Source organism: Lissotriton helveticus, chromosome 3_1 (genome assembly GCF_964261635.1).
Source record: "Lissotriton helveticus chromosome 3_1, aLisHel1.1, whole genome shotgun sequence".
NCBI lineage: Eukaryota > Metazoa > Chordata > Amphibia > Caudata > Salamandridae > Lissotriton > Lissotriton helveticus.
Genome location: NC_136061.1, coordinates 1,576,071,782 through 1,576,083,205, shown reverse-complemented (window position 1 = coordinate 1,576,083,205; position 11,424 = coordinate 1,576,071,782). Strand labels below are relative to the sequence as shown.

Genomic DNA, 11,424 nt, shown 5'->3' with positions numbered 1-11,424 from the left:
GTCACACATCAGTAATTTCAGAGTAACCATGAAGTGTCAAAGATGATCAGAAAGTATAAGTAATGCTCTGAGATCAAATGGAAATACCTCCTTATGGTTACCAAAGTTGACACATAAGAAATATCGTTGTTCTTTAATTGGGCCTCTAGCCAAAGGCATATGATCCAGGTTTCCACTACTTCTGCAATATTTTAGAAAATCCCTAAATTGTTGTTCTTTACTGGTCCACGTGATATCTGTGAAAATCTAGAGAGTACCACAAGTGAAAGTGGAAATACCAAAATACCTGGTATGTGTTCCGCTTGCACTGGAACCTTTAACAAAAACATGGCTACACTATTGCGTATAATCTATGGAAAGGGATAAAGCCACTTGAGGAAGCAAATGAGTACCGAGTCTGTCTTTTCTTATAAGGATGGAATTTCAAGTTTTTTCACATTGTTGAGCAGCTTAACCAGAATTAAATGAGCCACGTTTCTCCTTAATACACAAAAAGATCATTATTTTGTCATTTTGTCTTACTATATCACCCAGCATCCTTGATCTATTGATTTACATTCATTACTAAAGACTCTGGTTGGGAGAGGGCAACATGGGTTTGAGGAGATCCAAAGATGTTGGTACTCTGACATTGCTAACTCTCATTTTTTGCCAATCAGCCAGGTTTAAGTGACTAATACCATTTGGATAAATTCCGGATAAGAAGCACATTTTGTTCTTTAGCTGGATACACCGTGTGATGTGTCGCTTGCAGCATTTTGCAGCCTTACAAGCTGCTTACATTTGATACTTAAGTGACAAGATACTCAACCATACAGGATTTCTTAGTCTCCTTCACTCTCATACACAGTCCAGAAGTACATCCACCTCACACTCCACAAGCACATACAGGATATTTATATCATTTGCCCAATCTTTCATTGCCTAGTCTCATAATTACATGTTCTTCTTCCTTCAGCATTGTTTGTGGCTTTCCAGGAGCAGGAGCAATTGGCATTCGGTGCTTTTGAGAATTATCCAATTTCCCTCATAAGCACATATGAGCTCTTCCATAACATCCTCAATGGACCTGCCAATTATACTGTGGAGAACCCCATCATGTACGGCCCCCTTTACTGTTCCTTTTGTGTCATCGCTTTCCTGCTGATGTTCAACTTGCTGATCGCCACATTGGGAGACACACATTCAAATATGGACAAAGAAAAAGATGAACTGTGGAGAGCTCAGGTAAGTCTTGACTTTATATGTTTGCTATTCTAAGAGTGAGCACTTTGGTATGCACAGGTGTTTCCTGGATAACAGTGTGGCAATCAAAAAGCAAGAGCTGTGGTGAGCACAAGAGAGTACTGTATGTGTAGGATGTTAAAGAGCCTTAGCTCCGAAGAGCACATGTGAGTCCAGTGTGTATGACTTACTGTCAACGAGTCTTAGCTATGGAGAGCACCTAGGGAAATATGCGGCAGGTGAAGGCACAAGTGTAGGCAGATTAGGCCCGTGATGCTTCTCCATCTACAACCCATACCCTTGCGTATTACAGAAGTTGGAGCATGTGAAGTCACTGCATTAATAACAACACCTGTAACATGTCAAATGACATAATTTGCCTGAACACTCTGCATGGCACTATGATGAGTCATAGCTATTGTAGTGTGGCTAGTAAATTGAGAAGACTGTGTACCGAAGTGCGTGAGTTATGTGAATCTTAAGGTGGTGTGTAAGTTGAAATGTGAGTTATAAGTATGACTTCTATTAGTGTTAAAGTTGTGCTAAATTGATAAATTTAAGATATAACTTCAACTGTACAATTTTTAGTGTTTATGTAGTTTAAGTTGGGTTTGTATAAAAAAAAAATTTAAGTTTGCCTTACTATAACTTATGTTTAACCTTTGTTTTTATTTTTGTGACTTTCAGCAGCTTTTGTAATGTTAGTAACAAATGTGTAATTTTGGTACAGTTTACTGTTCTGGAGTGGAGTGTTATAAAGGGGAGTGCAGGGCAATCTAGTGGTGGATAGTGTGCTACTTTGGTGCAGTATATTTCGGCATATGGGACTGGAATAAAGTGGCATAAGGTTGATTGGAGTGGCATACACTGGAATGGCATACATAGGAATGGCATATAGTGGAGTCGCATACAGTGTAGTCGCGTACACTTAAGTTGGATACAGTAGAGTGCTGTATATTGTAGTGGCATAAAGATTAGTACCGTGATGTGTAGTGGTATACAGTGGGATAGAATAAAGTGGAGTGTGGTAAAGTGGAGTTACATTCTGTAAATATTGTACAGTGTATACATGTACAATGTAGCTGTGTACAGTGTTATGTTATGTTATGTTATGTTATTTATTATTTGTTAAGCGCGCATACGCCCTGGGGCTTCTTTGCGCTGGTGAGAGAATCAAACATAACAGTGCATAAAAGAAATACAATTACTTTTTACAGTAGGCCTGGGAAAAAAGAAAAGTTTTAAATGCCTTCCTAAAAGCAAGGAGATCCTTGCTATGTCGCAGGGTCAAGGGAAGGGCATTCCACAATGAGGAGGCTAAGAATTGAAAGCTGCTGCCCCCTTGACGTTTCCTTTTGAAACGAGGGACCTCGAGTAGATCTTTGTGGATTGATCTCAAACTGCGCGAAGGTGTATATTTGCGCAGTAGTGATCTAAGGAACATAGGGCCCTTACCCTCCAGAGCCTTGAACACAATGCAACCCACCTTGAAGGTGGCTCTCTGTTCCACAGGCAGCCAGTGCAAGGTCTCTAGTCCATGTCTAATCGATTCCCACTTAGGTACTTTGCAGATAAGTCTCGCAGCTTGATTTTGCAAGTACTGCAATCTTTTAAGTTGACCAATAGGCGCCCCCAAATAGAGGCCATTGGAGAAATCGATATGGGACAGGACTAGAGCACTGACTGTCTGAATTAAAGCCAAGCCTGTAAGAAGATGTGCTATTTTTCTGATCTTCCTCAATTGAAAAAACCCCGAGGAGACCACAGTTCCGACTTGGCTCACCAAGGTGAGATCCTCACTAAGAGTCACTCCCAAGCTTTTCACTGTACGGGATTTTTTTGGAGGCGAGCCCATGTCCGATGGCCAGAAGCTAGGACTCCAACTAATCTCACTCTTCCCAGGTAGAATGAGCTCCGTTTTTCCCGGATTTAACTTAAGGTGGTTTAGGGACATCCACCTCTGAATAAAAGACATGGTGGCTCGAAATTCCTCGGCAGCATTGTGGGAGTTTAACACAAAAACCAACTGCAGATCGTCTGCATAGTTATAGACATCGACCTTGAACTCTCGTAAGGAAAATAACAGTGGGCGCATGTATAAATTAAATAATAAAGGGGACAAGGAAGATCCTTGAGGAACCCCACAGAAGGAGAATTTTTTAGGGGCTGTGAAGGAGCCTAGTCGGACCGATTGAGTGCGTCCAGAAACAAAAGACTTGAGCCAGGCCAAGGCCGAGTCTCGAAGACCGGCCTGTTCGACACGGTTGACCAAGATGGTATAGTCAACATTAGTGGAGTGGTATACAGACAAGTGTTATATACAGTAGGGGCATATATTAGAATATCGAATACTAAAATAAAGTACAGTCTAGTGGCATACAATGGAGTTGCCCAAAACTGAAATAGCGTACACTGGAGTGGGGTACAGTGGAGTGCCATACAGTGGAGTGGCGTACAGTTGAGTGGTGTACAGTGGGCTTGCGTAAAGTCGAATGAGATGTAGTGTAATGTTGTAATTTTAAATTATGTAAAGTGTAGTGGTGTATATTACAGTGCTGTACAGTGCAGTAGTGCAGAGTGGAATAGTGTACACTATCAATCAGTAGATTTGTAGTATGCTTCTTGTCATCCACAAGGGGATCCAGGCACTGGCAGGTTCTAGTTGAATAGCCAAATAGCCAGGTCTTCAGGAACTTTCAGAACACTAGAAGAAATAGGGAGGTATGTTGATGAAAGGATAGCTTGTTCCATGGGGGGGTGTGGCAAGCCATCCAACATGGCGGACGCAAGTCTATAGCGTTCCGGCCAATATCCCCTATAATCCGTTGTAATTATCCTTAAAGTGTGCCATCCATGTATGTAACACGTGGACCCAGATGGCGGAGGTGCTGCTGAAGCCGGGAAACTCTTTTTTGAGCCGTTTCCATTACCGAGGCCTCAGCGGCAGACACGGAGACGGACGCGGCCTCCACGCGGTGAGCCCACGCAGCAGAGACCCTCAGTGGATGGCAGCCGGCCGTGCTGAGACGAAGGTCACTGGAGTGGTACAGTGCAGAAGGAGAGACAGCTGAGTCAGACTGCTCCGAACATCTTGCCTCATGCCGCGGAGCGGACACGTTTATCATTCTGCTGCTAGAGGTGTGTGACTGCCGGGGACGCCTGTGGAACTGGAGTGCGGCGGCGGGAGGCCGGCGGGCCACCAGTAACCCGGGACGCCAAGGACTGCAAGGACATATCCGGTGAGAGGCGCGAGCAGCCCCCGGGAGGGGAGTAACAGCCCCCGCGGTTCAGATCTGGTTTGCAGCAAGGCGTCTGACCTTCCGAGAGGCCGAGCGGCCTACATAGGTATCGCCCCATACTAGAAAGCCTCAAAAGAATGCAGCATTGGAGTGAAGGTCGCGGAAGAAGGCGGAGAAGTAGCGGCCTGTTGGGAGGTCGCGTACGACACACTGGGGTGACCTCCCTGTACAGGGTGCTTAACAGACGTCTGTCGAACGCCGTGACTGGAGGCGCCTCCTAGATATATGTGCTCTTCCCCATAATTCCTGCCTCGCACCGCGGAACAGGCGCGTTTACCACGCTGCTTCGGATGAAGTGGTGAGCGCCTGTGGAACCGGAGTGCGGCAGAAGCGAGAGCGGCCCCCGGGAGGGAAGTAACTGCCCCGCGGTGCAGACCTGGATTGCAGTAAGGTGGCTGCCCTGCCAAGAGGCCGCGCAGCCTACACAGATGCCACCCCAAGCTAGAAGCCCTCGAAATAACGCGGCGGTGGAATTGCAGAGGAGGGCTGATGAGTAACAGCTGGCTGGGGGACCGTGTAGGACTCACGGGGTGATCTCTATGGGCAGAGCACACAATGGACTTCTATTGTGTATGTGCTACTATTGGGTGAGCCGGTGATTGCAAATATCCGCAGCTAGGCAGGAGACTCCTTCGGTTGCCGAAACAACCGAGTAGGCAGCACATGCTGAGGTGGTGGTGCCTGGGGAGGCCTGTCCCGTCAGACCGCATGGCAAAAAGCACACTTTGTGGCCCATGTGAAGTGGCACAGTGCGGCCTAGATAGCGCTGGTCCCGCGTGTAGGCCGCACCCTTCAGATACCTGTTAAGCACTGCAGAAGAAAACGAGGGTGGCTCTGTGACGAGGTCACCAGAAGACTCGTCTATGGTGTGGCAGTCCCTATACTTCCCTAGGAGCACGCAAACTGACGGGGGGAAAAAAGAGGCACCTGTGCTGGACAAGCTGCCAGGCGAGCTGAAGGTTTCAGCCCTGCTCCATACTTGAGAGGCCCCCGCTGGCGATGGCTGATCCACCGATAGAGACCAACTGAGACGTGTCCCACCTTCGAGAGCGAGTGGTCATACTGGGTGCAGCGTCGCCGGTGGCATGAGGCCCACGACGCACGCCCTTACCCTGGACTTGGGAGCATACGGACATGTTATAGGTTTCCACACGACGTACCCCTCACCTATTGTGTGCCTCGCAATCCTCCCCGGACACGGAGCCCTGAACGAATGCCAACATATTATTAGACACCTCAGAGGCGGGAGACAGGGCTGACACCCTGGAAGCACCCATAGTCGCTGAAGCTGACGGTCTCCCACTGTGCAGCGAGCCAACTAGGGAAGGACAGTCACAGACGTGCATCTAGAGACCCCTCCACTGCTACAAGTCGCTAACAAGGGGGTGTGCACTCCGAACAGAGACCTGGTGCTGGGGGGCACCACCGGCGGTCACAAGTTGAGGGACCAGATTTCGTAGTGCCCAAGACACTGGCAGTATGAGAATCCAAATGAGGAGTCTGTGATCAATGTCTCAACTTGACTGCATAGCTCAAAACCCACGAGTCTAAGGACCAGCCAGCCTTTCACCTGAGCTCCTCTCGCAGCTACACTGTCCACTTGCGGGTCCTGCCAGATGATAGCCGCGAATGCCCACGGCACAACAACTCGAGATGGGCCATACGCGAGCCAATACGCAGCAAGGGCCACTGCGCGCTGGTAACCTGGATCCCCCACGTTTGAGAGACAAGGGCAAAATGGAGTCGACGTCCACAGCATTGGCGGCCAAGATGGACTCTGTTCTTGCAGCAGTAGAGAAAATAGGAGCTGCACTAGACAATACCAGGACATCCCTGGAAACACGGATTGATAAAGTTACCTCAGACTTCACGCTCCTCCACGTGGACCACCACAAACTAGCAGACAAAGTCACCGCTCAAGGTCAAACGCTTAAGGAACCTCAACTGGTCACCCATAGCCATGCTGCCGTGCTGCAAGATATGATGGCTCGAATACACGCCCTTGAGGACCGAGCAGAGGACGCAGAAGGACGCTCTTGTCGTAATAATATTAGCCCTGTGGGATTGCCAGAAGGAGAGGAATGTAGGAATCCAGAACAGTATATTGAGAACTCGCTGAGAGATCTCCTGCCACACGGAGCACTGTCGAAACAGTTTGCAGTGGAGCGAGCCCATCGGGTGCCTACACAGAGGCCTCAGGTGGGAGCCAGGCCGCGTCCATTCCTGTTCAAACTTATCAACTACAGAGACAGGAATGCAGTGCTACGTGAGACCCGGAAAATGGACAGCCTCACAGTCAGCGGCAGTCACGTCATGCTTTTCCCTGACTACACCACCCTTGTGCAACGCTGCTGGAATAACTATATGGCACCGAAACACCAGCTCAGGGAGCTAGAGCTACCATACTCATTGTTGTTCCCTGCCAGGCTACGAGTGGTTGTGAAGGGTAAAGCCCACTTTTTTGATTCTCTACCGGAAACATGGGACTGGCTAGAAGAGTCTGGACTACGGACGGGAACAAGGCCGGCTGTTCCGGATGAAGACATCGCAACAGGCAAGAGGAGCAGATGCCGCACGCGGCGAAAGACTGCACGCGGAGCAGCGTCCAAAGCGGTAGCCCCAAGCCCGGAGAAAATGGGAATGGAGCGCCAACATGTGCTGGAAGCGGTTATGACATTTGGCACCCCGAATGCTAAAGATCGCCTAGAATCCTTTGTGCAACGCAGGGTGGTGTCTAGCGGTTCGTCTTCACCATCGACCGTACTTTCTGAAGACCTCTGCATTCCGGTGGTCACTCCACAGACCGCTGATGGTATCCTGGGATGAGAACATTACTTTACTGAAATTAGGGGAAGAACGCTCACGCAAGTAGCTCACTGTTTGTTAAAATGGCTATGTTCATAATATATGGAGTGTAATAACAAGAGAAAATGCCAATACTGATGCTCAAATCAAAAACCCAATTTGTCCAAGATACAAAGACACCTGAACTCTGTATCCAGCACTATTAAATAGCTTCTTTTATTTGAAAAACTTAATTTTTCAAGTTCTTTAGAAATTTCAATACATTAAAACAAACAATGTTGTACACAAACATATAAATTCAATCGGACACAAGGGAAAGTGCACGAAGTTCACACCAATCTTTTCATACATACCACTTCAATCATATCACAATCACGCCATACACATTCATCCTGTAAAATGCTCAATCAACCGGGGAATAAGTGCACCAATTGACAAAGCAAAATCATAGATCTGCCAAAGTGCATTAATTTCTACCACCATTTGTTGTGAATATACCTACTAAACAACTCACCAGAAGAACTTAAATTTCATTGCATGAAAAAAGTATGGTGTACAATTGCCGTGATTTTTCGTGATTAAATTAACCAAAAATAGGCAACCAGGCAGACCAAAGGGTCTACGCGTTTCGAATCCCACGATTGATAGGGATTCTCTTCAGGACCACCCACACTCTGTGAAGAGAAAAAGAAACTATGTCTCAGCCCAATTTGTAAATTTCTCTAAACCAACATGAATGACATAGTAACCAGAGTTTAGCTCCAGCATACCAGTAAACAAGTCAACACCTTGTAATCTGATCAAGGGAATTATTCTCCTTTCAGTTCTCTGTGTTATTCATCAAGCAAAAATGAAGAGAATAAAAAAGAAAAGGAAAAAACCATGAGTGCCTCTTAACTATAAAGTTATACGGGGGTTATATAAATGTTCATATATAATAGCTGCGTGGGTTTACCTTATCTAATGCCGTGGTGTCCAAGGCGAACCGTGTTCTAATTCTCTAGCCGCCTGTTTTTGCTACCGTAGCTGAAAGATACCTGGAGGGATTATGAAAGGTAGCCCTGGTAAGTGTAAACAAGCCTAATGTCAATGTAGTAGCCCAGCCTCCTGGATGTAACCATCTAGACTGCTCTTACCTTCAAACGCCCGCAGACGCTGAAGGCGGGGGGATTAACAGTGATATTATCTGTACATAACTGTTAGTTGTTAATCAGGAACCACTACGCTTAGGGCTGAAACATCTATTGAGTCTCTACACAGGCAGTTAATGTATGCATAGACATACTTAACTCTTAGCCCGGAACCTTACTAGCCCCGCAGACTATGCTGACGAAATTTCTAAACGACACACCACATACGTGGGACAAGGAGGGGACGGCCACAGCAGAATGTCGACTGCGCACGCACCCCATCAGGCCACACATTGACCTAGTTCACCCTATGCACGATCACACCGTTGGGAGGGACTTGCATGCACAGTTCGCCCTGAATGTTATGTTGTTAACAGTTCACACGTTATTATTGTTACAACTGACCGGTAGAAGCATGCTGGGCCACATTCCGCGTTTTCCAAGACATGCCCCACCAATGGCCTCCCGGAAGACTACATACTTTAGAAATGGCACGAGTTAATATACTCACATGGAACATACGCGGCATGCCCACTCCCACACAGCGATACTCTATCTTTGCATATCTTCAGAGACACTAGGTTGGAATTGCCCGATTACAAGAAACACACATGACAGAGCCGGAACTAGAAAGGCTGCGCAGGCGATGGAGAGGACAGGTGTATGGCACAGTGTATTCGGCCCATGCCAGGGGCCCACTCATCTGGGTGAGAGCGGGTGTTCCGTTCCTTAGCACAGACACGGTAATAGACCCTGAGGGCAGGTACACTCTAGTGCGTGGATCGTTCAACGGCCAACATATATTGCTAGCCTCGATCTATGCTTCGAACGTCGATCAAGTTTCGTTCCTGGCACAGCTGTGGCTGGCACTGACTCCGTATGCCGGTCTCCCCTGGTTGCAGGGTGGCAATTTTAATTCAGTGCTTAACGTGCACCTAGATAGATCCTTCCCCCCTCTCCGTAAAACGTCAGCGGTGTCAAATGCGCAAGTGCTCACAGATTGGCTCTCGCACTGGACATTTCTAGACATGTGGCGGATCCTCCACCCAACTGAATGTATATACTCCTTTTATTCGGCGACACACGACCTGCATGTCCGACTAGACAGGGTAGTGGGGTCCCAGTCCTTATTTCCATTAATTGAGAATTCAGAGTATCTCGGACGGACACACTCTGACCATAACCCCCTGTGGTTTCAACTCTGCTGGGAGGTTGGCCGGCCCCCTATCCCCACATGGCGTCTCCAGCCCACCCTGCTGGAAGACTCCGAATTTCGCTCCTCACTGGGGACGGCTATCCTTACGTATTTTGAGCCTAATGAAGGCACAGCGAGTAATGCGCTGGTGGAATGGGATGCCCTCAAATCCAACACTCAGGGGTCACTGTTTAGGAGCCACATGGAACATACGGAAGCAGTTAACGAAGTCAATCACTCACCTCGAAACACGATTGCTGCAATGTGAGGGAGAAGGAGGGGGCAGGCACTCGAGTCACTTAGAAGCCCTCAGGACGCAACTTGCGGAACTTTAGGAGCGCTTACGGTGTCATAATTATGCAGCTCACACAGCCCGTACACACGCCACGTCAGACAGGATGGGCCTCTTGCTCGTCTGGCTGCCAAAACAAGACAGCACTCGCACACCGACTGCAGCCATGCGTACACCAGAGGGAGACCTAGTGTACATGCAGAAGGAGATCCACAAGGTTATGGTAGATCTCTATGCACAGCTGTATCAATCCAGAGTCTGCTGCTAGGGCCATGATCTGGAGCGGTTCCTCGAGCAGACCCAGTTGCCCACAGCATCTGTGACGCATCAGGAGGCACTTAATAGCCCCCTCACTCTGGAGGAGATAGGGGAAGTGATCTCATTAATGGCATCTGGGAAAACACCAGGCCCGGAAGGCCTGCCTACCGAATTCTACAAGGCTTACAAGGAATCTCTGGTGCCGCATTTACACACACTCTACATAACAGCATTGGAGGAAGCCACACTACCCCCCTCGATACGCGAGGCGTACCTGGTGTCTCTGCTAAAGCTGGGGCATGATCCCTCAGCCCTGGGATCATATAGACAGCTAGCGCTCCTCAACGTAGACTATAAGATCCTTGCCAAAGCGCTAGCAGAACACCTGGCGCCAGTGGTCCCTGACCTGGTTCACAGTGACCAAAATGGATTCATGCCTAAACGGAGCACGTCACTGAACCTGCAGAGGTTTTTCAGAGTGGCAACAGATAGTGTACGGGAGTGGCCAAGGGTGGGTTGCCTAATGTTAGACCTGGAAAAAGCATTTGATTTCTTGGAGTGGCAGTATTTGTCAGCATTGTTGCAGTGATATGATCTGGGGCTGGGATTCTTGCAACTGGTAGGACTCTTATATAAGAACCCCACAGTACGGGTAAGGCTGGGTCCGTACATATCTGGTGGCATACCAATATGCTGGGGGACCAGACAGGGGTGCCCACTATCACCACTCCTGTTTGCGTTGGCGATCAAACCCCTAGCAGCTGCCTTACACGCAACATTAGGGGACGGAATACCATTGGGAGATGCAGTACACCAAGTGTCGTTGTACGCAGACAACCTGCTGCTGTACGTGAGACACATAGAGGATATTCCGGCCCAGTTGGCCAACGTCCTACAAGACTTTGCCGCCATTTCGGGACTCCAGGTAAATGCCAGTAAGTCCTGTCTTTATGCGTTTGGAGAAGGGAGAAGAGATCCGGGCTACACACTTAACGGAACGAGGGTACAGTGAAGAGGGGACACCTTCCGCTACCTCGGGATACAGCTATACCGTCAGCCGACAGACCTCTTTGATGGTAACCTGGGAAGGGCGTTCTCGGCCATCAAGTCACAAATGCGGTTCTGGGGTACATTACCGCTAACGGTCACGGGTAGGGTGGCACTATCCAAAATGGTGATTCTCCCCAGGCTACTGTATTACTTCACTAACCTGCCTTTATA

The 11,424-nt window shown here is 48.2% G+C and overlaps 1 protein-coding gene across 1 annotated transcript in view; it reads left to right on the top strand.

The window, feature by feature from the left end:
• The window catches only part of LOC144823645 (transient receptor potential cation channel subfamily V member 6-like), a 198,730-nt gene that overhangs the window by 168,601 nt on the left and 18,705 nt on the right, over positions 1-11,424 (top strand). Inside the window, exon 13 of the mRNA XM_078682333.1 lies at positions 959-1,227. Coding sequence (XP_078538459.1) covers positions 959-1,227 — 269 coding nt within the window. The remainder of the gene's footprint in view (positions 1-958; positions 1,228-11,424) is intronic.